This window comes from Carassius carassius, chromosome 11, assembly GCF_963082965.1.
Source record: "Carassius carassius chromosome 11, fCarCar2.1, whole genome shotgun sequence".
Classification (NCBI taxonomy): Eukaryota; Metazoa; Chordata; class Actinopteri; order Cypriniformes; family Cyprinidae; genus Carassius; species Carassius carassius.
This window is the reverse complement of record NC_081765.1, coordinates 19,315,727-19,343,494: the sequence shown is the minus strand read 5'-3', so window position 1 is coordinate 19,343,494 and position 27,768 is coordinate 19,315,727. Positions and strand designations below refer to the sequence as shown.

The 27,768-nt window shown below is 40.1% G+C and overlaps 1 protein-coding gene across 15 annotated transcripts in view; it reads left to right on the top strand.

Annotated features, from left to right (window-relative positions):
* LOC132152952 (syntaxin-binding protein 5-like) overlaps positions 1-27,768 on the top strand; it is a 147,070-nt gene that overhangs the window by 43,584 nt on the left and 75,718 nt on the right. For all 15 annotated transcript variants that reach the window (XM_059561974.1, XM_059561983.1, XM_059561978.1 and 12 more), the window contains exon 3: positions 25,948-26,029. In XM_059561974.1, the coding sequence (XP_059417957.1) occupies positions 25,948-26,029 (82 nt within the window). The remainder of the gene's footprint in view (positions 1-25,947; positions 26,030-27,768) is intronic.

The window sequence follows — 27,768 nt, the reverse complement described above, 5'->3', positions numbered from 1 at the left end:
ATTAGGCAAGCACGTGCTGGTCCGAACAGACCACATGACGACCATTGTGTATATCAACCGACAAGGTGGTCTACGCCCCCGTTATGTGATGCAACTTGCCCATCACCTCCTCTTTTGGAGTCGGAAGGTTCTGAGGTTACTTCGTGCCATTCACATTCCGGGTCTGCTCAACTATATGGCCGACAAGCTGTCATGAGCTACGCTCCCAGGAGAAGGATCTACCTACTCAAAGACTGTCTACGAGACATGCTTATGCTTTGAAGTGGAACCTGTTCATCGAGTGGTGTTCTTCTCGTTGAGAAGACCCCCAAAGATGCCCGATCAGGGTTGTGATTTCCTTTTTGCAGCAAGTGTTGGAGCGAAGGCTGCCTTCCCCTACCCTTAAAGTCTATGTTGCTTACCATGTCCCCATGAAAGGAAAGGACATTTTTTATTAGTTCTCAATTTTCAAAAGGCACTGTCTGATGCTACATCCTTACTTGGAGCTATGTGATAAGCGACAAGGTATTTTTGGTTTCTACTTCTCTGTGCTTCTCTATCGTGGATCCAAAATCGAGCTTGACATGGTTATATTTCTGAGCACAACAACAGATCCATTCATTTTCTCCAAAGAGCTTTTGTTATTTAGCTATGAAGTATAAACATTTCAAGATAGACATACCATCTGAAGTTGCTGATGAAGTGATAAAATAGATTTTCAATCTTAAAATAAGATGTTATCTGTCTTGTTGTCAGTGTTTCAGTGGTATTTGATTAGACTTATTTTTATTTTATTTTTAAATCATTTTCATTTGCTCAGTTCTAGGTAAAACTTTTTACAATAATCTTGAAGATGCTGTCACTCATGTTGTCAAGTCACTATTAACACAGAATTGAGAATCATGGCCAAAGAGCTTAACAGTGACTTCCAATTCCCATAAAGCATTGTAAATGAAATATGTAAATGAAAGTCTTCATAAACTCTCAAACAACTTTTTAATATTTTTGCATATATTTGAATAAATATAAATATTAAAATATACAATAAAAAAGTATATTATTTATGTTATTACACTTAATTCAAATGTGTTATAGTAACATTATAGTAACATCATAACATCATTTTATGCAATTGTTTTATATTGTGTGTGTGTGTGTGTGTGTGTGTGTGTGTGTGTGTGTGTGTGTGTGTGTGTGTGTTTGCGTATATACAGGTGCATGTCAATAAATCTGAATGTTGTGGAAAAGGTAATTTATTTCAGTAATTCAACTTAAATTATGAAACTCGTGTATTAAATAAATTCAGTGCACACAGACTGAAGTAGTTTAAATCTTTGGTTCTTTTAATTGTGATGACTTTGTCTCACATTTAACAAAAACCAACCAATTCACTGTCTCAACAAATTAGAATATGGTGACATGCCGATCAGCTAATCAACTCAAAACACCTGCAAATGTTTCCTGAGCCTTCAAAATGGTCTCTCAGTTTGGTTCACTAGGCTACACAATCATGGGGAAGACTGCTGATCAGACAGTTGTCCAGAAGACAATAATTGACACCCTTCACAAGGAGGGTAAGTCACAAACATCCATTGTCAAAGAAGCTGGCTGTTCACAGAGTGCTGTATCCAATCATGTTAACAGAAAGTTAAGTGGAAGGAAAAAGTGTGGAAAAAAAAGATGCACAACCAACGAGAGAACCGCAGGCTTATGAGGATCGTCAAGCAAAATTGATTTAAGAATTTTAGTGAACTTCACAAGGAATGGGCTGGGGTAAAGGCTTCAAGAGCCACCACACACAGACTGTGCAGGAATTTGCTGAACCACAGACAACATCAGAGGCATCTTACCTGGGCTAAGGAGAAGAAGAACTGGATTGTTGCCCAGTGGTCCAAAGTCCACTTTTCAGATGAGAGCAAGTTTTGTATTTCTATTGGAAACCAAGGTCCTAGAGTCTGGAGGAAGGGTAGAGAAGCTCATAGCCCAAGTTGCTTGAAGTCCAGTGTTAAAGGTCCCATGACATGGATTATTTCCTTTTCTTTAAATGCTTTTTAATGTTTCCTTAGGTGAACTTATATTGTTAGTATGATTTTTACATTTAAAATGTAGAAATAAAAAGCATATTTATATCCTGATATTAGCCCTCTGGCTTGAATGCTCTGTTTGAAGGGGCGTGTCTGCTGTGAGACTCCGATTAAACGTCAACTGTTGTGATTGGCTGACATCTTTGCATTCGAAATGCATATTACATGTGGAACCCCTCTCAAATATATATATATATATACTATTACAGCTGTCGAGATTAATGAATCGTGGAAGTGTTGATTATATAATAATTTTTTCGATCTTTTCCCATCACATGAAAGGCTGCAGTGATGAGCATTGAGTAGACAGAGTCTGTTTATCGCGTGTTTGCAGTGATCTCGTCATTATTGCAACACGTTTTCTCTCACAAAATTACGGTGGCCGAGAAGTGCAAAACAAATCACAATTACAAAAACAAAATAACAAATCCAAAAACACAACGACAATTCAGAAAACAAAATAACAATTCAGAAAACACAACGACAATTCAGAAAACAAAATAACAATTCAGAAAACACAACGACAATTCATACAAAACGGAAAAGGTAGGTATATTTTGAGAATGACATACTTATCGCTGATTGGATGAGACACCTGTCAATCAAGCCAGAACCGGAATCACGCGATACTGGAAGCGTCATAGAGTGTAGACTGGAAAGCACGAGGGTAGAAAAGCTAACTTTATTCGAGATTTCAACAAAGTTGATCACAATTTATTTTTGATTGACAGGTGTCTCATCCAATCAGCTATAAGTATGTCGTTCTTAAAATATACGTACCTTTTCCGTTTTGTATGAATTGTCGTTGTGTTTTCTGAATTGTCGTTGTGTTTTCTGAATTGTTATTTTGTTTTCTGAATTGTCGTTGTGTTTTCTGAATTGTTATTTTGTTTTCTGAATTGTCGTTGTGTTTTTTGAATTGTTATTTTGTTTTCTGAATTGTCGTTGTGTTTTTGGATTTGTTATTTTGTTTTTGTAATTGTGATTTGTTTTGCACTTCTCGGCCACCGTACAAAATGCTTTCACCACAACTAACAGCAAACACATGAATACACCACATGAATACAGTAAGAGCTTTGTTGTGCAGCATAACAGCGTCATTCATTGTAACGGCAGTTTAGGCAAGAGTGCAGATATACTCGCGATATGTGACAGCTCCAAAAAAAAAAGGGAGCTTTCTTTGATTGCTCTCTGTAGTTAAATCACAATTTAAATAACAGATTTGTTTCATGCTACTAAGAGAAACAACATGAAGTTGCTCGTTTAGTCACTGGCTTGATTCACTGATGCATAAACAGTATTAAACGTTTTAGAAAGAAAGTCTGTGTGAACTTGAATAATTAGCTACACATCAGAAATCACTGATCACAGATCAGGCATTAATGAACACCGTTACTCACTGTTAGTGGCGGTGCTGTCGAATCCATATCATGAAAGTCTGTTTGTAACTGTGCTGACATTGCGACTGAATAATATGTAAATATTTGGGCGGGCAAAGCAGAGAAAGGGGAGATAAAATTTCTCCTTATAATGTCACAAGGAGGAGATTCAAGATCAGCCCGTTTGAGCTGATCTTGAGAATCTATGGGGAGAATCTATGGGGTATTGTCAAGAAGAAAATGAGAAACAAGAGACCAAAAAATGAAAATAAGCTGAAGGCCATTGTCAAAGAAACCTGGGCTTCCATACCACCACAAACTGGTCATCTCCATGGCACGCCAAATTGATGCAGTAATAAAAGCAAAAGGAGCCCCTACCAAGTATTGCGTACATGTACAGTAAATGAACATACTTTCCAACAATTCACTAAAAATGTTTTTTATTTATTTATTTGTTATTTATTTAATTTTTTTATTGGTCTTATGAAGTATTCTAATTTGTTGAGATTGTGAATTGGTGGGATTTTGTTAAATGTGAGCCAATATCATCACAAATAAAAGAACCAAAGACTTAAACTACTTCAGTCTGTGTGCATTTAATTTATTTAATGCATGAGTTTCACAATTTAAGTTTTGAGAATTACTGAAATAAATTAACTTTTCCACAACATTCTAATTTATTGAGATGCACCTATATATATATATATATATATATATATATATATATGTATTTTATATTTACATTTATTCATTTAGCAGACGCTTTTATCCAAAGCGACTTACAAATGAGGACAGTGGAAGCAATCAAAAACAACAAAAAGAGCAATAAATAAGATATATAAATGCTATAACAAGTCTCAGTTAGGTTAACACAGTACACGTAGCATGGGCTTTTAAATAATAGAATAAATAAAAAGAAAACAGATAGAATAAAAAAAGAATAGAGCAAGCTAGTGTTAGAGGTCTTTACACACACACACACACACACAAACACACACACATATATATATATATGTGTGTGTGTGTACATATACACACACACACACACACACAATTGCATAATAAATGTTTCTGAATGACAGAACCTAATGATGGCATGTAGACAGAGAAGAGAAGTGGTCCAAGAACTGAGCCCTGAGGCACCCCAGTAGTTAGATATATATGTATACACACACACACACACACACACACACACACACACACACACACACACACACACACACACACACATACAATCAAGCGATGTTCACTTGCAGAATGCAAGCTTCTAGAGGGCACATAAGTCTGAAGTAACACATTTAGGTAAATGGGTGCAGAGCCAGTGGTAGTTTTGTAGGAAAACATCAATGCCTTGATTTTTATGCGAACAGCTATTAGTAGCCAGTGCAAATTGATAAACAGAGGTGTGACGTGTATTCATTTTGGCTGATTAAAGATTAATCTTGCTGCCGCATTCTGGATTAATTGTAAAGGTTTGAGAGAACTGGCTGGAAGACCTGCCAAGAGTGCATTGCAATAGTCCAGCCTGGACAGAAAAAGAGCTTGAACAAGGAGTTGTGCAGCATGTTCCGAAAGAAAGGGCTTGATCTTCTTGATGTTGAATAAAGCAAATCTGCAGGATCGGACAGTTTTAGCAATGTGGTCTGAGAAGGGGTTATGGTTGATGTGCCTAACTTGATGGTGAAATTGTGATGAAACGATGGGTTTACTGGAATCACAAGCAGTTCTGTTTTGGCAGGGTTGAGCTGAAGGTGATGGTCCATCATCCAGCAAGAAATGTCTGTTAGACAAGCTGAGATGCGAATAGCTACCGTTGGATCATCAGGAAGGAATGAGAGGTTGAGTTGAGTGTCATCAGCATAGCAGTGGTATTAAAATCCATGTTTCTGAATGAAAGAACCTAATGATGCCATGTAGAAAGAGTATAGAGGTGGTCCAAGAACTGACCCCTGAGACACACATATATACAGTATATATACAGTACACACCAAAGATTTGGACACACCTTCTCATTCAAAGAGTTTTCTTTATTTTCATGACTATGAAAATTGTAGAGTCACACTGAAGGCATCAAGGGCAATTTGACCAAGAATGAGAGTGATGGGGTGCTGCGCCAGATGACCTGGCCTCAACAGTCACCGGACCTGAACCCAATCGACATGGTTTAGGGGTGAGCTGAACCGCAGACAGAAGGCAAAAGGGCCAACAAGAGCTAAGCATCTCTCGGGGAACTCATTCAAGACTGTTGGAAGACCATTTCAGGTGACTACCTCTTGAAGCTCATCAAGAGAATTCCAAGAGTGTGCAAAGCAGTAATCAAAGCAAAAGGTGGCTACTTTGAAGAACCTAGAATACATATTTTCATTTTTTTCACACTTTTTTGATATGTATATAATTCCATATATAATTCCACATGTGTTAATTCATAGTTTTGATGCCTTCAGTGTGAATCTACAGTTTTCATAGTCATGAAAATAACAAAAATTCTTTGAATGAGAAGGTGTGTCCAAACTTTTGGTCTGTACTATATATATATATATATATATATATATATATATATATATATATATATATATATATATATATATATATATATAGATAGATAGATAGATAGATAGATAGATATACAGTAGATATCCTACACACACACACCCACACACACACACACACACACATATATATATATATATATATATATATATATGTGTGTGTGTGTGTGTAGGACATCTACTGCATATCTATAACTTCTCATTTTATAACAAGCCAATAATAATTTTCTCAAGGGTTATTGATCACTCTTGGACACTCATTCCCCTCATTACCTCCATCTCTCTGCATCGTGTGACTTTCATTGACTCGTCCCCTTAAGCGCTATCATCCTGCCTTCATTTGATCTCATCCTCATTAAATGGAGCATAGTGAACAAACAATGCTATTTACCCATCAAGCACCTGTTCCCCAAAAATAGGCTGCCCAGGGCAGATGAGAGACAGATACAATGCAAGGAAGTAGTGGAGAGGGAAGGAGTGAGAGACAGAGATTTATATATCTGCTGTAATCATGGTGATCGATTTGGTCTTTAATTTGTCACCCAAATGCAGCTGCCTGACTGTCCGTTATCACAGGAACAAGCCATTCTGCCCCTGAGGGTAATTAAGATACAGGATGGAACATGCCGGAAAACAGAAGATGGGCAAAACAAGAGAAGTATTTTGAGAAAATAGAACAAGATGAGCTAAAACACAGAACTGATGTACACAGATAGAACAAATTCAAGACCTGAAAAAAAAATGCTAAAGGAAATCACATGCTGTGAAATATCCAAAATGATCAGTCCCTCTTCAGGAACTCAAGCTGCGTCAAGTGCTTTGGGGAAACACCTTTGGCAAGATCAACTCTGAATATTGTATGCAATCTGTTCAATGGAAGGGCGTGACGTCACGGGCAGGGTGACATAGCGACCAAGAAGCTATAAAGGCACCTGCCACGCAGCTGACTTCAGCTTCGCGTCTTTCAGCAAGCGTTCTGTGTGTGCATGTCTAAAGTCTGTCTTGTGAGTCTTATTTATTGTTGTCTGTCCCAATAAACCACATAATGCCAAAGAGCAAAGCAAAGACATGACATTTGAAGGGCGATTCCAGATCGCGCTATAGATTGTGTGTTCCTCCCTGCGCACGCTACACTGTTAAAAATATTCAGTAAAATATACGGTAAAAAAACTGCAGCTGTGGTTGCCAGAATTATACCGTAAAAAATACGGTAAAACCGTTTTTGGTTTAACGGTTTTATACCGTATAAAATACAGGTATTTTATATACGGACTTATTGAAGCACTGAAATCTGTTTTGTACCTTTGTATTACACTGGTAACCACCAAAAGCAGGTGGTGATGAGAGAGTCACGTGGTGAAACAAAGCCCATCACAAGCAGCTTTTAAATAAGATACATAGAAGGTGCACGGTGTCATTCACACAAGCACTAAACACCATCATGGTGAGACTCATTGAACTGAAATATGCAATAAACATGAATTTAACAACATTTTATGTAACATACAAACCTAATAAACATAACAGATGAGAAAAAATTAAGAAGAAACATAGTTATTTCAAAGAAAAAACATCAAATTCAAACAAACTTTGAAATGCAACGCAGAGAATTCTGGGAACTTAAGTTTACGGTTTTTCCCTGTAAAGTTTACAGGAAATTACCGTTAACCAGTAAACAGGTTTGTACTTTAACATTTTCACAGTTTTTTACCGTTAAAATCACAGTCATTTTTTACACTGTACATCTCGGGTGGGGATACACACAGTCGATACGTGGTTTGCCTGGGATCGAAGTACGCTGAGTCGGCTCTCGAGTCGGCTCTGGCCGATGTGGACGCTTCGATCCCGGAGGGCTCTCTTCGAGGAGGGAGCCTTCGCCAGTGTTCCTCGCGATACCGGTCCCGCTTTCGCCGAGGCGGAGCGGCGCCGGCATTCGTTGGGTTCGCAGATCGATCTGATGGAGGGAATGGAGACGGGCAAGTCCTTATCTCCTACCTTACCCATCAGATCTGCCCGATTCCTGGGTTCGGAAGCCCGAGCTTCGGTTCATCCCCCCGAGCATCGGGCTTGACACTCTGCCTTTCTTTCTCCGAGGAGATTGACATGGAGGGCGTCGACAAGCTTGTAGTTGCACAAACATAAAGTTGCATAAGCACCAGTATACAACAAACAGTGTTATGCCTAACATTATACGGGCAGCGTTAATGAGCAGCTATTTAATCTCCGAGGGGATTAATATTGTTTGTGTGACTAAGCTATTCGCGCACTGTCGAGGCAATGCATGTATTACATCATTTTCAGTTTTGATGTGAATTTTTCCATACCCGACCGCTTGTCTGGTTGTTTAAACTCCATTTAATAAGGATGAGTTAGTTCTATCACTTCAATGTGTACTTTATCACAATCTAGACCGTGTTTACTTGTATGATTGTTTGGCTACATTAAATTCTGAGAAATTTAATGACTTTGAGAAGTTAATATATCACTTCAATGTGTATTTTTCACAATCCAGACCATGTTTACTTGTCTGATTGTTTGATTGCTTTAAATTCTGAGGAATATAATGACTTTGAGAAGTCAATATATCACTTCAATGTGTATTGTTCACAATCTAGACCGTGTTTACTTGTCTGATTGTTGGATTGCATTAAATTCTGAGGAATCTAATGACCATTATCTAACTTCGAGAAGTTCAATATATCACTTCAATGTGTATTGTATCACAATCCAGACCATGTTTACTTGTCTGATTGCCTGATGGCATTAAATTCTGAGGAATATAATGACAGTTTTTCATTTAACTTGTGAAGTTAGATGTACTGGAGGGACCGCTGGGTGGTAGCAGCCCCCTCCGCGTACAAGCTTCCAGCGAGCACTGCTCTCAGTTATTTCCGCCCGTGAGCGTAGCGGAGCTGAGACGCTCGCCGCCCCTTCGGGGGCCTCTTACACCAGAGTGACTTTATAGCTTCCTGGTCGCTACGTCACCCCGCACGTGACGTCACGCCCTTCCATTGAACAGATTGCACACAATATTCAGAGTTGATCTTGCCAAAGGCGTTTCCCCAAAGCGCTTGACGCAGCGTCTCGTTCCTTCGAGGAACTAGGGTTACATTCGTAACCTAGAGACGTTTTCTAAAATTATAATGATGAACATACTTCTTATATTTTCTGAAGAAAGATCTTGACTCCATTAAAATGAGATGTTCTGGGGTTTCTAGGGTGTTTCCCTGTGCTTTTCAGGATGTTCTGGGCTGGTTGCTAATTCTTGTTTGAATGTACTAGGGTAGTTGCTAGGTGGTTGCTTAAAGGGATAATTCACCCAATGAGATGAAAATTCTTAATATGTGTGGCTTGATTGAGTTTGAATTCTGCAAGATTTTTTAATGTTTTTGAAAAAAGAAAATGTAAAAAAAAAAGTATCTTCCAAGGCTGCATTTATTTGATCAAAAATACAGTAAAAACATTAATATTGTGAAATCTTTTTACATTTTAAGAAAATTTCAGTGTCATATGTCCCTTTAGAAATCATTCTAATGTTCTGATTAGGGATTTAATGACTCACTCAACTCAAGATGTGATACGATTTACAATGCTGATTTCATAATATGATTTTTTCAAAATGTTTAATTTTAACAAAATGAAATATGACAAATTATCTATGAAATCCTTTTATTATTTCTCATACAAAATGCTGCAAGTTTTTTGTGAAATTCTAATTGTATCATTTTAAATATGAATAAAAAACAGAATGATCTGACTTTTGCTTTGTGAAACAATGCTATATAAAACATCTGAATGAAACAAAGACAGATTCACACTCTGACAGCAGGTGGCATTTATACAGCGTTTCCTTGGCTACCGCTGTAAACATACTTATAAATACTACTTTAAAATACATTATACTGACATAATATGAAAAGAAAACATCACCTAAACCTTTCTAAAAACAGTCAGACCCCCTCAGTGATGCATTCATATAAACCCCCACTCTCAACTGTATCACGATATATTTAACATCTCAACTCGAATTGACACATATTTTATTGATGTTCAACCAGCTCGAGGGTGCATCGTTACTTCCCTAATACTGATTCTTACTGACTCAAAATCTTTGGACAATAGTGTAGTGATAATTTGGCTGGAAACAAAATTATATTCTCATCCCTATGTGGCTTGGGTCCCTCCTTCAATGTAACTCTGTTTACCAGGCAAAATGTCTGATTGCTTAGAAAACGTACAGTACAAACACATCAAGCTGCATTTTTTTGAGGTATTATCCATGTCTATAGCACAGGATGAGTTTCAATAAGCATGTTAAAATTGTAGTAACAATAACAGTGATACTTGCTGTAGCAGGCATCCCTAGTAAAAGTTGCAAAGAACAACAAATCTAAAACATACTGTATAATCAGCATAGACTATATGTCAATCATGTGCATTAGAGAATGTAGAAAAAAAAAGAACAATAGAGAAAAGCATGCCTATCTCAGATAAACTGGCAGTCATCATGGGCTGCTGTATGCAAATTGCCTCTCGCCCTTTATTCTAATTGTCAACGGTTAAGTGTGAAAGGGACCATAAAATGTCACCTTGCAAAAAAAAAAAAAAAAACCCTGGGTCAGCAGAACTGTCTGGACAAGCAAGAGTTTTTTTTTCCCCACTGATACTGGAACAACTGGAGGAAATTCTGTCAGTAACTGGCTGCCGGCTGTAATGAACACTTGTGTCCTCCTATTGTTTATATTATTAAAGACCCTTATAAGCTGTGCTCCGTTAGTGTCACATGTCTCCAATCGCACTCTCTTTGCAGCGTTCTTGCATTCTCGCCGTCTGGCAGATGTGTTTAGCACAGTCAGAAGGGCCTTAGCGGAGGATGAGGTCATTTGTCAGAGAAGGTTTGGGCACGAGCGTTAACACCTGGATCCTCTGGCTCCACAGAATGTGCACAGCCTAATGAAGGGATCATAATTAAAAGCGATAGACAGGACGCTGCTGTGCCCGGCTCAATGCTTCCAACATGAATCGGCAAAAATGCGCAGGAAATGACACAGTCCAGAAAAATCATGTTACCTGATGACATTTCGTAAGCTGAATGCCTCAACTCTCTGAGATCATCATAACCCCTCATGTTATGAGCTTTAGTTTGGGAGCTGGCATGAAGAACTTGCCCAGGGTACCAACATCCTTATCTGTACAATTATTCTTACCCGGTGAATTAAAATGAAAGTCTTATATTAAAAGGGAAACAAATTCAAAGAATCAGGCTGACAGCTTCCCGCACAAGCTCATTTCCACTCTGCCTTTGAGCCTGTGAATCTGGATACCAAGCCAAATGTCCTTGAGTTAAAAACACCACCCTTCACTGAGTAATTCACAGCATAGTGAGGAGAAAGATTGCTTATTCACGATCAATTAATCAGAGTGGATTTACTGGAGGTCGGCTAGAAGCATCTGCAAGAGTATTAATGTTTTACCTATGAGGTTGATAGACTCTGATATGTTGATGTTAGACCGTTTCACACATGTACAAGACCTGAATATTTATGGTTGTAGCTCATTTTAAATGCTTGTTGCTGCAGTAACTTCTGACAGTCTCAGACTTGTGTCTTTCACAGAATGCACTGAATGTGATCAATTCTTACAGTTCTAATACACATCTGTTTAAAAGTTTGACATTGGTAAGAGTTAATGTTTTTTTAAAAAAAAAAGTTTCTTTACTCCAGTCTTCAGTGTCACAAGATCCTTCAGAAATATTTTAATATGCTAATTTGGTGCTTTAGAAACATTTCTTGTCATTATCGACGATGAAAAGAGTTGTGCTGCTTAACATTTTCATGGAAACCATGGTTAATTTATTTTTATTTTTTGCAGGATTCTTTAAAGAATAGAAACAGAACAGAAATAGAACAGAATTTATTTAAGTTTCGGCTTGCTCATTTTAGAATTTCAGTAAATGATGTGTCATTTGGGCACTGTTCTGCTACTGTTTCATGGATATTGAGTATGAAAGAATGGAGGCTTGCACAATCAGATACTGGGTCAGTCAGGGAAAAAAATAATAATGTCACCAATAATCAGTACAAAGTAATAAACACTTAAATTGATTTATCTTCGAGTGCGGTTATCAGCTTGTACAAACAAACACTGCTGAGTGAGCCATAATCCAGTGGGTCCAGTTTATTTGTGTGATCCTGAGGAAATATTTTCCTTTTTGCAATTTTATATACAGGAACAATGAGACAAAAATGATATGGAAAGATGTATGCATAAATGCAATAATGTAAATGATTGGCATATTCATGTGCCAAGCTATTTACTAAGATCAGTCGTATAATACTACAGTATTCCCATTGAAATATGCTGATTTGTTAGTTTAATTAAAGACAGAAGACACACATGCATGTGCACATACATGCACAGCCATATGAGAGAAGTCAGCAAGATCAAATTTGCATAATATCACCATCATGGTGGGTTAATTTACAGCAATCATCTTTCCCCCATGATGAATATATAAGTGAGGAGCTGAGATATCACATCAACACCTACACACACACAAACCCTATGGCTTTATTCTCTTTTGCACGTCTAATTGATCTCAAAATGTAACTGGGCTCATATCTGTTTACATAACAGAAAAAAAACCTTGAGTAAAAGAAGCTGAATATACTTTCTATTTTTAAAACTCAAGCTTTTTCACATATAAAAATGATTTTTGACATCCTAATCCTGACCCTTTCATAACTAGTCAAATAATCCAGAGGAGAGTAAAGTGACTCTTTCATTGCACACGAGTTCTCAATTAATATTCATTTAAATAATAATCACTTTTTTCTCATATATTTCTGCTAACATTCTCTAGAAGATATACAAGTCACAGATGTTCACATGAAAGGAAATTTTGGGGTGTTAAATGAGTGTGAATAGCATAGCTTAGATCGTTCAGTTTTAGTCTTTAGGCCTTCATATTGAGGTATCTGACTTTGATTGCAGACTTTATTATGGCAAATATGAACATAGGTTCTTGAGATGTCTTCTGAAACTCTGACACATGCGAGATTTCTGGACCCTTTTTCTAAAAAGAAATATCTAAGAGGCAGGATGCTTAAGCAAATGTCTTAAAAGTCTTTCTGTTTTATCATATTATAATTTTTTTTTTCCATCTTGTATGGTATGCTTCACATTTCCTAAAATAAAATTATGAAGTGAATAACATGATTATGAATTCTCAGATTTAGCTGTGTTTTTGTTTGTGTTTTGATTGATTGTTTAAGCACTGACTGACAGCATCCTTCACACCTACACCAGTGAAATGTCACCAGACGCAATCAGACTGTCATAAAATCTCTCTCTCACAGACTCACAGACATTCACACATTTGACTGGGGGATTCCCACTGAAAACAGCTTGCTCCATAATTTAGCATGGCTACAGTAACGGCAGTGTTTTTAATGAGCAACATTGGAAAGAGATGTTTGCAGAAGAGAAGGGATAACAATGATATGCGCTTTACTTCTTTCTAGCAATAGATTTTCCCCTGGAAGTTTTCATGAGAGAATGGTTTAGACAAATTCTCTCCCTCTCTGCAAATCCATCTTGCATGCAATTATTCCGTCAATAATTCTACCCCTTTTGACTGATCCATTTCTCATGCTGTGAATGCTCAGTAAATTGTCATATTGTTCATAAACATAATTTTCTCTTTATATCAGCGGAGGCAGTCTGTAGCTCTACAGGAAATCTAACAATGAGTTTTTATCACTGTGAATGGGTCCTCAGCGCAGTTGTGTGATACAGTAATATATATATATTATATATAGTATAATATATATATATATATATATATATATATACAGTACAAACCAAAAGTTTGGACACACCTTCTCATTCAAAGAGTTTTCTTTATTTTCATGACTATGAAAATTGTAGATTCACACTGAAGGCATCAAAACTATGAATGAACACATGTGGAATTATATATGGAATTATATACATAACAAAAAAGTGTGAAAAAACGTCTCTAGGTTACGTATGTAACCCTAGTTCCTCGAGGGAACAAGACGCTGCGTCGAAACGCTTTGGGGAACGCGCCCAGCGTGAGCGACTCTGAATATGATATCAAATCTGTCTTATAGAAGAGCGTGACGTCACAGGCGGGGTGACGTAAGCGACCAGGAAGCTATAAAGGCACGAGCCGCGCAGCTAGCTCCAGCTTCGAGTACCAGCAAGCGCCGGCAGGGGTGCCGGGGGTATGGCTCCGAGACGCAGCGTCTCGTTCCCTCGAGGAACTAGGGTTACATACGTAACCTAGAGACGTTCCTCTTCAGGAACTCGAGCTGCGTCGAAACGCTTTGGGGAACGAGTGCCAACGCCGCCAGACTACCAAACCCCTGCCTAGTGTGTATCCGAAGAGCACAGCTTAGGACGAGGGGACTGAAGTGCCTGGAGTGACTGGCGTGTCTAAGCCATAGAATCTTGCAAAAGTAGAAGGCGTGGAGCACCCCGCAGCATTGCAGATGTCCAGCATGGACGCATCTGCTAGAAAGGCCTTCGAGGCCGCCATACCCCATGTAGCGTGAGCCTTGGCTCCCGACAGCGGGGGATGACCAGAGGACTCAAAGTGGCGTTGATAGTCTCAACTATCCAACGACTAATAGTCTGCTTAGAAGCAGGAAAACCCCTCTTGGGGGGGACCGCAGCATGCAAGCAATTGGTCCATTTTTCTCCACAGGGCAGCTCTGTGGGCGCATGCATCCAGCGCTCGAGCTGGACACACACAATTTAGCTTCTCTTGGTCGGGCTCCTGAAAGGGAGGAGGACAGAAGGCCTTCAGCACTACAGGTTGTGGTGTGATAGAGGGCACCTTAGTAACATATCCCGCTCGAGGGTATATGAACACTTTGGTCATGCCACGTGCAAAATCAAGATAGGTAGGGGCCACTGAGAGGGCCTGTAGATCTCCTACTCTCCTCAGAGAGGTAATGGCCAACAGAAAGGCGGTTTTAAGAGTCAGATGTCTGTCTGAGATATCTTGAATCGGTTTGAATGGAGATTTGCAAAGAGCCTCTAACACCACACCAAGTCCCAGGGGGGAACACGGGACCGTACTGGAGGTCTCAGCCTCAGCGCACCGTGGAGGAAACATGTAACTAAGGGGTGTCTTCCCAAAGACTGGCCATCGAGAAGGGCATGGTAGGCCGCAATGGCCGCCACGTAAACCTTCAGCGTGGAGTGGGTCAACCCTGCAGAGAGCCTGGCCTGTAGAAACTCCAGAACTGAAACAACTGGGCAGTTTGCTGGGTCTAGCTGGCGGTCTCTGCACCATGAGGTGAAGAGTTTCCACCTCAGGGCGTACAGTTTCCTCGTTGAGGGAGCTCTGGATTGGAGGAGGGTCTCAACAACCTCAGTTGAGAGACCAGCTGCTAACAGTTGTGCCCCCTCAGGGGCCACACCCACAGCTTCCACAACTCCGGGCGAGGGTGAATTATCGTACCCTGCGCCTGTGAGAGTAGGTCTGTCCTGATCGGTATCTCCAATGGAGAGCCGTCGAGGAGCGAGACCAGATCTGCGAACCATACTCGGCCCGGCCAGAGCGGGGCTACTAATAACAGAGGGACCCCGTCCCGGCGTACTCTCGCCAGAACTCCCGGGAGCAGAGCAATAAGGGAAAGGCGTACAGGCGAAGCCTCGGCCAGGTCTGTACCATAGCGTCCAGTCGCAGAGGAGCTGGATGAACTAGAGAGAACCAAAGGGGACATTGTGATGTCTCTTGAGTCGCAAAAAAAGGTCTACTTGAGCCCTGCCAAATACTCTCCATATCTGCTCCACCACCTCTGGGTGAAGCATCCATTCCCCAGGCCTCGGCCCCTGCCTTGACAGTATGTCTGCCCCCATATTTAGCTTCCCAGGAATATATACTGCTCTTAATGAGAGGAGTTTGCTCTGGGACCACACCAGGATCTGGTGCGCCAGCTTGTACAAAGGGCGCGAACGCAGACCTCCCTGGTGGTTGATGTAAGAGACCACCAATGTGTTGTCGGTATGCACCAACACATGGTGACCCCTCAGGTCTGGGAGGAAGTGCTTCAGTGCACAATAAACTGCTAGCATCTCTAGACAATTGATATGCCATGTTAGATGGCAGTCGCTCCACAGACCACGGGCAGGGTGGCCACTCATGACTGCACCCAAGCCGGTGAGGGATGCGTCCGTTGCTAGTGTCACACGGCGACAAGGAGCTCCCAGCACCGGGCCCTGATTCAAGAACCAAGGTTTCTTCCACATGTCTAAGGCACGGAGGCAGCGCCGCGTGACCTTGATAGTGCGAGGTGGATTGCCCCTCGGGGAAAATCCCTTGGTCTTGAGCCACCACTGTAGGGGTCTCATGTACAGCAGGCCAAGAGGTACCACGTTGGACGCAGCTGCCATCAGACCCAACAATATCTGAAATTGTTTGACAGTGAGTGACTGGCCTTCTCTGACTCTCTCGACTGAGCTGAGGATCGACTCGATACGAGCAGGGGACAATCGTGCCTGCATCGCGGTCGAATCCCATACTACGCCTAGATAGGTGGTTCTCTGAACTGGAGAAAGTACACTCTTCTTGGCGTTCAGTCTCAAACCCAGCTCCCCCATATGTGCGAGCACGACATCTCGATGCCGAGTCGCAACCTGCTCTGACTGAGCTAAAAACAACCAATCGTCGATATAGTTGAGAATGCGGATGCCCTGCATGCGCAGGGGGACCAGAGCCGCATCTACACATTTTGTGAACGTGCGGGGTGAGAGTGCAAGGCCAAAGGGAAGGTTTCGATATTGGTAGGCTTCGCCCCCGAAAGCGAACCTCAGAAACTTCCTGTGTTGTGGAAGGATGGAGATGTGAAAATATGCGTCTTTGAGATCTATTGTGACAAACCAGTCCTCGGACCTGATCTGAGCTACAACATTCTTGATTGTGAGCATTCTGAACTTCAGTCTCATAACTGAACGATTTAAGACCCTCAGGTCTATAATCGGACGCAGCCCCCCATCCTTCTTTGGAACTATGAAATACCGGCTGTAAAATCCGGACTCCCTGTCCTGAGGAGGGACCACCTCGATGGCCTCCTTCTCTAATAGGGTTTTCACTTCCTGTTCCATAACCAGACCCTGCCCGGGGCCAACTATCGTCGGCATAACCCCGTTGAATATCGGCGGTGCAAACCGAACTGAATCAGTAGCTTTTTCTTCTGTGTGCAGGACCCATGAGATACATTTGGCAGTAGTTTCCACGCTGCTAAGTAATCTACTAATGGGAAACAGTCTCTCGAGACTGACCTCTGGTGTAAGAGGCCCCCGCAGGGGCAGCGAGCGTCTCAGCTCCGCTACACGCACGGGCGGAAATACTGAGAACGATGCTCGCTGGGGACTGCTGCGCCCTGGAACACTGGCAGGGTTGGCAGACCGGCCCCCGAGAGGGCGCTGAGGCGAGACGGGCACCGTGTAATGCGGTGTACGCCGCTCCACCCCAGTAGGGGCCGCCCTCTGCAGTCGTGACCGAAACGTGTCAGGACTTCTTAACCGAGGGCCTCACAGCCTGAAGTACGGCCCTCAGATCCGCCTTAGACTGGGAAAACCCTGGTTCAGAGCGTTGCTCCAGCCTCCGGTCCCGACGCAGGGGGAGCGCGGGCGGCAACGCTCTGACTATAGACTGAGAGGGCTGCTCCCGACCAGCAGCCCCTCCAGTATATATAATTTCTGAGAGTGAGATAAGTGTCATTATATTCCTCAGAATTTAATGCAAACAAACAATCAGACGAGTAAACACGGTCTGCCTTGTCGGTATAATTCATATCTAACTTCTCACACTCAGATAGATACTGAATTTAATTCCTCAGAATTAATGCAGTTACCAAACAGACGAGTAAAGACGGTCTGGTTTTGGTAAGATTTACATCAAACCTGAAAATGATGTAGTACACGCGTTGCCTCAGCAACACGCCAGCCGCTTAGTCACACAAACAATATTAATCTCCTCGGAGATAAGTAGCTGCAGCTGCGAGTTCACAGAGGGTGAAGGAACCGCTTCGCGTGCTTCCGAACCTCAAGAATGAACTCTATTTCTAGGGAATACGGGTGGAGATAGGCAGAACCGTCTTCGCCCCGTCCTTAGATATGCAAGAAGCACAGTCAGCCCCCTTATTTTATTTTTTCTCTCGAGAGCTGACTGCGTGAGCTGCACTCCTCATTAATGCTGCTCGTTATACAGTTAGGCATAATATGTTTGTGAAACTGATGCTTGTGTAACTGTTTGTCTGTGCAACTGAAGTTTATGCAGCTTGTGTTTGTGCAACTGCGAGCTCATCGACGCCCTCCGTTTCAATCTCCTCGGAGAAAAAAAAAAAAAAGGCGGTGCGTCATGGCCGTCACTCGGGGGGGAAGGACCGCAGCGCTCGGGCTTCCGCACCCGGAGATCGGGCAGATCTGGCGGGTGAGGTAGGAGATAGGGACGCGCCCGTCTCCATACCCTCCAGCAGATCTTATCTGCGAACCCAGCGAGTGCAGGCGCCGCTCCGCCTCGGCGAAAGCGGGACCGACACCGCGAGGAACGCTGGCGAAGACTCCCCCTCGAGAGAGTCCTCCGGGATCGAAGCGTCCACACTGGCTTGTACCAGTGCGGGCAGTCGGCTCCCTCAAGAGCCGAAACAGCGTGCCTCAATCCCAGGCAGACCGCGCACAGACCGTGTATTCCCACTCGTGATGAACACACAATCTGAAACGCGATCTGGATTCGCCTTTCAGATGTCTCGTCTTAACTTTGCTCTTTGACTATTGCTTACTCTTCGAGGAGCTAATAGTGACAAACAACAATAAATAAGACTGACAAGACAGAATGACATGCACACACAGAGCGCTTGCTGAAAATACGCGAAGCTGGAGCCAGCTGCGCGGCTCGTGCCTTTATAGCTTCCTGGTCGCTTACGTCACCCCGCCTGTGACGTCACGCTCTTCTATAAGACAGATTTGATATCATATTCAGAGTCGCTCACGCTGGGCGCGTTCCCCAAAGCGTTTCGACGCAGCTCGAGTTCCTGAAGAGGAACTGAAAATATGTCATATTCTAGGTTCTTCAAAGTAGCCACCTTTTGCTTTGATTACACTCTTGGCATTCTCTTGATGAGCTTCAAGAGGTAGTCACCTGAAATGGCCTTCCAACAGTCTTGAAGGAGTTCCCCGAGAGATGCTTAGCACTTGTTGGCCCTTTTGCCTTCTGTCTGTGGTCCAGCTCACCCCTAAACCATCTCGATTGGGTTCAGGTCTGGTGACTGTGGAGGCCAGGTCATCTGGCGCAGCACCCCATCACTCTCCTTCTTGGTCAAATAGCCCTTGATGCCTTCAGTGTGACTCTACAATTTTCATAGTCATGAAAATAAAGAAAACTCTTTGAATAAGAAGGTCCAAACTTTTGGTTTGTACTGCATATATTGTATTTTTATAGATATTAAAATGTTATTTATTTCTGTGATTGCAAAGCTGAATTTTCTGCAGTAGTATATATATATGGTAATAGTTTGTAAAATATCATAGGCAGAATGGGATACATCATTACAGTCAAATAACAGATATATTAAGTATTGTAGTAGACATGATTTTCACAAATCTGACATGCCTTCATATTAGGAGTGTCCCCGACTAAGGATTTTCATAGTCGAATCGGAATTTTCGAATCTTGCTGTTATTTGACTGAGAGTCGAATCATATGTTTGGGGGCGGGGCAAAATAAATTGAGTCAAGTCAGACATTCGACAGCCTTAATAGGGCTTGGGTGCCGAGTTGCATTCTGGCTCGCGAATATAGACATACAGCAAGTTGAACGAGAAGAGCAGAGTTGGGAGAAAGAAAAAAGATGTTAAAAGCACGAAAAGGTTGTGGGATTTATAGGGATACGCTAAATTGGGATGCCAGGGACCGGTATGTGGACAAAATCTGCACTATTAACGCTTTGGATCCATATGAAATTTCCAACAAAGAGTGGAGTACCTGCACTTTTGCATTACAGATATCTTCGGCTACCTTGTTTGTTTTGTGAGCGCCTACACTTCAGAATAGTTCCGAAGCTACAAGTCATTGAAGTCTCAGTAATCAGGTAAGCTGTGCTCTACCTAGCTGCTAGTTTAGTAACCGTTAGTGCTAACAACCATTCACACATGGACTTTTAACAATGTGTTTCAAAAGTGTAGTTAGTAGCTGTCAACCCTCCCATTTTTTCCGGGGTTCTCACGTATTTGAGCTCTTTTCCCGCTGTCTTCCCGTTTTAGTATTTTCCTGTAAAATATCCCGTTAGCCCTTCAATCCGAGCTGTCAAGTCTCTTTGTTGTTGTCCTGTTGCTACTCCTTGCCCTTCCAGCGAAACAGATGTTTTCAAATCATCGTTTTGCTTACTTGAAAGCAACCTTAGCATGAAGTTGTGCTTTGATAGCGTAGTTGTTGTGAGAGCACGATTTCATGCCAATCTGTAACTAAAGTCACGTTAGACCTACCTTCACAAATCGCTTAACGTTAGTTAATGCAGCAGTTTTGTAGTACGAATTTTTGCTGTCAGCAGAGGGATAGCAACAAAAAGATGAATGTTGAAATTTTCCGTATTTTGGATGATTAACCCGAGAAATTTCCCTTATTTTCAATGTTGACTTAAGCTATATAAATGAATATTCAGATGTTATGGTCTCCGTGGTCGCGATTCCAAGCAGGAAAGTGGTGTAAAGTTAATCCATTCTCATTTTATTTTCCCCATGGAGATTATGTGTTGCGCTATTACACCCCACAATACAGCAACGGTTTACCATGGTTGAAATAGATTTTTAATTAATCAAATTAAGACACACGGATGAGAGGGAGTATGTCTAAACACTGCGCAGTAGTCCGAGTAGCAGTAAAGGAGGCTATCAACTTGGCGGCCACGCCAAGTAATGACGTCACGACGCCCAAGCCCTATTACTGATGTTAACACACAGGGAAAATGTGTAACAAATTCCTAGCAAATACAAATTGGCTAAATAATGTTTTTTTTTAATTAAAATATAGTTAACACTAAACATCAGCGAAACCCTAACAATTCACATTTTTACAATAGTGCTCTCATTATAAAGTTATCCTATATGTCAGTAGTTATTAATGTTCTGCATTTCTGTTTTGAGCTGCGTGTGCTGAAGATGACCAGTAGAGTGACGTATTTGATAGAACGTTTTTAATCAATGGGATTAAACTCAAAATTTAATGTAGAATACGCTTCGTTATTTAGACAACATAACATTAATATTAAGACTTATAGGCTATCTGCAAAAAGAGCCAGAATGCAAATGTGTCTACGCGGCTCTGAATGAAAACTCATTTTGTGGACGTGTTCTTCACGAAACAATGTGCAGAAACATGGCAGCTAAACTCTAAAGATTCACAGCGTTCTATTATAATGATCTTTTCATTTTAATGGTATGGATGTGACAGTCCAGTCATAGTTAATATTAACATTAATATTCTGCATTGTAGTTTATCCTGCTCATGCTGCGCACTGAAGAGATATCACTGTAGTACTACAATGAAGCGCTTGACTCAAAAACAAATGCATCTTATATCAGGTAAATAATATATCCATGATTATATATACACCGGCTGAAATGTTTTGAAATCACTTGTACCCTACCTGTTCAAAAAAATCCAGTCTCTGTCTGTGTCAGTTTGAGTCTTGATGAAGTTTTAAATCCCTGCCGCCAAGACGCTCCTCTGTCGCTCACGGATTATGGAAAGTGAAACATAAATCAATAGGGGTGGTTGGATTTATTCACGCACTTTAAAATATTAATTTGAAGCTTCTTATTTTCAGATTCTTATTCACGGCTTTACCATAATAGGCTGCATATGGATAAAACCGCAAGTTCTATGTGAAATCAGACATTTGAGCTCCCCCATATAGTCAGAATGGCATAATCAATAAAACCCCCGAATATTCGACTGTGAGATTTGTAGTCGAATCAGGCTCCTCGATTTGAAGCATTGAATCGTCGACTATTCGGGGTCACCCCTACTTCACATATATTACATATCCATACCTTCAGATGATGTGTAATCATGGAGCATTACTAGGGTTAGTTCACCCACTTTCATCATTTACTTACCATAATTCCAAACTCATATGACTTTACTAGCTGTGTTGTAAGTTGACTTTTTTTTTCTGAAAAAAAGAGTGAAAATGTAAAATATGTGTGCATACAGTTTGATAGCTAATTTATCCAAGCTACAGTAGGCGTAGTTGATCACAAAGTTAAAAGACATGGATTAAAAATCACAAAACGTATTTAAAAATGGGATCTTCAATGAAGCAGAGACTGACATTATTTTAACTTGTGCAGGTGAAGCTGAGAACAGTGGAAATAATGTAAGAACATATGACAGAGAAATTAATGTTGATAAATGAAGGTAAAATCTATAGATATAAGAGTGTATAAATTGCACAAATCCTGCATGAGTCATGAAAATTCACCTTACATGTGTACGTGTTTGTTGCTTTTATGACATGGACATCATTAGATTTGAACTCTTCCGTTCAATCTTTGTCTCCTACCCAATCTGTGTCACCACTTCAATCCTGCTGAAGTCTCTCTCTCTTTCTCTGACTCATCTCTCTTTTTCACCTGCTGTCTCACTGACAATATAGGTTTCACCTCAGCTCCTCCACCCTGGCTTTTAATGGTCTGAGTTACCAGTATTTCTATTCAACTTCTCCTAACTCAATCCATCTTTCCCCTCTTCCTCCATCGATCATATATCTTTCTTTTATAGCCTTGTTTCACAATGGAGACATCAATAGTGACCTATACACCACCAAACATCTCTCAGTGGTCGCTTTAACCCTAGTAAACCCTTGGCTGTAGCTTTAAAGGGATAGATCATCTAAAAATGCAAGTTTGGTCAACATTTACCCCATGATGTTCCAAACGTTTAGCAGTATGCTTTTTGTGTGTGTTCTGTACAATAAATTAATTAGCCTAACATTCTTTTACAGTAGTTATAAAAGAAGAATGACAGTCATGATGATATTGTAAAAATAATGACTAATGGTTTATTTTTGGGTGAACTATCCCTATGAGCAGAAAGAAGCAGCTCAATCATCTACATGCATATGGTCATATGGACTTTAATGGCAGTACTATATTAATTTTCTTCTTTTTTTTTGAGTGCTGTTTTCTTGTCAAACTGGTATTTTAGCCCTGTATACCTTGACATAATCAGAATATATATGTATTTTAATGGAGCCGTTTATTAAAATAAAAAATAATAAAAATCCTTTGATACATTGGGCATTATTTGATACATCACCCTAGTTTTATTGAAAGTCCTATAAATAAGTAATTTGTGCAGTTGCTGTTTATATGGCCAAAAAAGTAAGATTAAATTCTGATTCTGCTTGTAATGTAAATCAATTTATAACATTATAGCAGACTTCTTTTATAAAATGCTTTACGTATATATAATAAAATACCAAATGGCCCTTTACTTGCTAAAAAGTATCAGTACAGATGGCATGTAGTAGATTGTTTTTCAGAAAAGATCATGTTGATGTTTTAGAAGCCTAAGAAATGTGTGCATCGACTATTGGCACTTTACGACTCGGCATGGCTCAGTAAGGTACGGTACGCCATGGCTTGACTCGGGTCGGTTTGCGTTTCCACTGCAGTTTAGTACTGCTTCATAGTGGGCGGGATTATTCACATGTAGTTATTGTTGCGCCGCCTCTACTGCCACTACTCATGAAAAACATTTTCATTCCACGTCGCCACATCAAGCTCTCGCTGGATCCGCTTCTCTGCTATCAATGAGAAGAATGTCTGTACTTCCTTAACAGCCAAAACAGCCATTTTTGGGTTGTTTTGGTGCGCTCATTCAAAAAAGTTGCGTTTGATCCATGTCATAAAAAGCTAACAGACAGATACATTGACAGTAATGTTGAGCTTTATAGAATCTTCAGAAACTAGGCAAAAAATACTTGGTGGTGCACAGGAAATAAATCTGTAAAATTATGTTTTACAGAGGCTGTGTAATGTTGTGCCTGTGGTTTATCTGCAATTGTATGTTCATCTTATTAGCGAGCCATTTGTGCAGTCAATATAGTCGATATGCAGTGCACATGGTTTAATCTGGTTTAATCATGGTTTAACACTACTAAACATATTGATTCCTGAACATGTGGGTTAAATCTAAGCTCAGTTAAGATCCAATCAAGTATGCAGAACAATTATACCTATGACCGATCCCCCTCAAAACACACTCACTCACTCATTTACTCACTCATTTACTCACTCACTCACTCACTCACTCACTCACTCACTCACTCACTCACTCACTCACACACTTGCTGTAATGGCAGTCCTTTCCTGCGTGTCCATCATCAATAACCACTGACATTGTAAAATCACTAGATGTTTTATTATTGATTGTAAGGGTCTATTCTTGAACGTTCTGTATTTTTACTTTACAGTTTGAACTTTTGATTGTGTTTGATTGGGTGAGCATCAGCCGGGACAGACAGACAAATAAAAGTGTAGGTTTGACCGTTTGATTGCTCTGTTGCGTTTAATGGTCGTTCAAATGGTCTATCATTGAAATAAATTAGTGCTGCGAAATCACACCTGTCTCTGTGACAGCCCTAAAAAAACAAACCAAAAAAATATTCTGAGGCCATGCATTACACCCACACCCCCAAAAAAAAAAACCCTGAAGGTGCATCTGTGGCTGTCAATCATTTTGCATGTTCGGATACTTTGACATGTCTCTGGACAGAAGTGTTTTGGAGAGAGTTTGCACAGTTTAAAGGAAGTTCGTATTGTAAATCTTTTATACACAGCCAGGTTTTTAGCCTCAGAGTGAAAACAAGGAACAGATTTACATTCATGCATTTGGCAGGCATTTATTTTAATATAACTTTGCTTGTTTGTTGTCTAGACTATAGCTGTGCATTTATATCTGTAGTTTAGGTGTTTGCCTGCAATAAGCCTTGTGGGTTAAAATAGACATACACTGTTTTGGGGGGTCTGTAAGATTTTGTAATATTTTTTAAACAGAAGTCTCTTATGCTCACCAAGTCTGGATTTATTACAAAAATACAGTAAAAACAGTAATTTGTTAAAATATTTTTTAAATGTTGATTTTAATTTTAAATGTACATTTTATAGGCTTTTAATTATATATATATATATATATATATATATATATATATGTGCTCAAGAAGCATTTCTTATTATTTTCAGTGTTGAGAACAGTTTATTATTGTGGAAACTTTCATGCATTTTTTTTCAGAATTCTTTGATAAATAGAAAGTAAATACAGTACACTATATAGGTGGATATTTATATAAAACACTTTCTGGATGGAACTGGAGGAGTTTGACCTTGTTTCTGTCATAAAAGTTATAATTTTCCTTCTTGGTTATTACAGTATTTTACTGTGTTGTGTAATGATCGGACACAGCTGTGTGTACACACATTTAGATAAGAGGAGAGAAAAATGGCATCATGCTCTTCCTTTTCCCACTGCCTTGTGGTCAATTGCTGTGTGTGTCTGTGGACAGTTGAGATAAATCATTAAACACATTCCTACAGGAAGATCTGTTTAAAACAGTGTGAGCAGCTGCTTTTGGAGTCAGCGCTGTTAATATCATTTTATTAGTCCATTAACTTGTGGCATAGATTTGCGCTCTCGCTCTCTCTTTCTGTTACACACACCAAACTTAGATTTTTTTTTTTTTTAGAGCTTTCAAATTTCATCCATAGTCCTTCAGGCAGTTTTTACTTGGGTCGCTATGCTGTCTGTCTGTTTAATCCAGCTTTTAATGCTGTATGGAAAGTGTTAAAAGTACAACCTTGAAGCATTAAAGTTTCATTGTAAGCGACTGTCCTCTTTTCCTTAACACTCTGATGTCATTAGTCTGGGACGGCCAGGAGTGGACTGTCATTGCCAGCATGAGAGTGGGGCGGCAGTCCTCCAACTGCAGTTTCTCATCAATGAGGTACCCAACACCCATATTTTGCAGGCACACATATATTAATGCACATTTTTTTTATGTACATAGTATGTGAAGAAAACATGTAGGAGTATATGTAGCATATGTAGAAAGCACACATAGTGCATATGTCTGTGTTCTAATCTGTACTTTAGGATAGACAGCTTGTGTTTGTGTAAATGCACGTTCAGATCTGCAGAGGAATACGTTTAGGTCAAGAGCTACCTTCCCTCTCAGCCCTGTGGTGTTAATGCAGTCAGTCATTACTTCCCATCAGACTTGTCAAGTGCTGAATGTTTCTCAGCCTCTCTGTCTCGCTCTTATGTACACTCGCCACATCATCTCATGAATAACGAGAAGTTAACAAAAGAGGGAAAGTGGGAGAGTTGCCATGGTGGCCATTTTGGAATACAGCAATTTAGGTATGCTCTCTAATCTCGCCATCCAATTCTGTATCCTTTCTGTCAGCCCATATAAACACATCTGAAGTCAAAAGAAAATGGCATTTGCAAGCAATTTTACTTTTGTAACAGTTAAGAAGAATATTCAAAGAGAAAACAATTAGGGCAGATTTTACATCCATTGGAAATTCATCAGTCGGTGAAAAGTGGAGCCAGTCCTGAATCTGCAGTCAGTTGTGGAGCTGATGGAATCTTTGCCTCAGTAATCAGGCCAGATTTATATGAGCTTCTTACCTGCTGAGGCCTGAGATGGCAGTGAGGGTGTGGAGGTTAAAGGTCAAGTTCACCCTACAGCATCCTAAAGGGTTTCTTTTCCTTTATTTATTTATTTATTTTTACTTGCTGATTTTTTTATTTATTATTAAATTAATATTAACCAACATTGAATTATTATGTACTGTTAACTAGTTATGAGATTTCCAAAAAGTTGTATTACTGTACCTAAAATAGTTGCCTAAACTGATGTATAAATAGTTATTTGACATTACTTTGTCTAGATGATGATGGAAAGTTGTTTCAAATGAAGAGAACATTCACATGCATTTTGCATTTTGCAACACATGCATTTTGATTAAAAATGACAAAGACAAATATTTGTTTTTTCTTCGGAATATCATGCTTTGATGAATTGTTTACAATAAGAAGCAGATGTTATACCAGACACTGAAAATCATCTCATTTAGTGAGATATGAGACTAGGAATTGACTGGACAAATATAAGGGGTGTAATGATATACCAATGCCACGGTTTGGATCAAAATGACCCAAATGCACAAGTGAACGTGTCTGTGATGCTCTGAATATGGAACTCCTGTTGTGGACACGTTCTTTATGCAACAACGTGCAAAGAAATGGCAACAAACTCAAAGAGTTTTATTATAATAATGTTCTCATTATAATGTATATTACAGTCACAGTCACAGTTATTAATATTCTGCATAATGCAAATATTGCAACTTACAGTTCCACAAAAGGCTGTGAGTGAACTTGACTGTACTAGCCATGAAGATATAATAACATGCTGCAACATGGCATATACTTTTACAATCGTGCTCTCATTATAATTTCATATAGCCCATATGACAGATTTGTTCTGCACACGTTTTTGCACATTTAAATATTGTTACACCCCTAACAAATATTGTGCACACACATTCTTGACATTTTATCCAGAGGTGCATCATTTAGACATTACACTTCAGGGATTCAGTTTTCATTCATACTGATTTTATTACCAACACTGAATTATTGCTTTAAATAACATTCTTCATTACAGGGGATGGT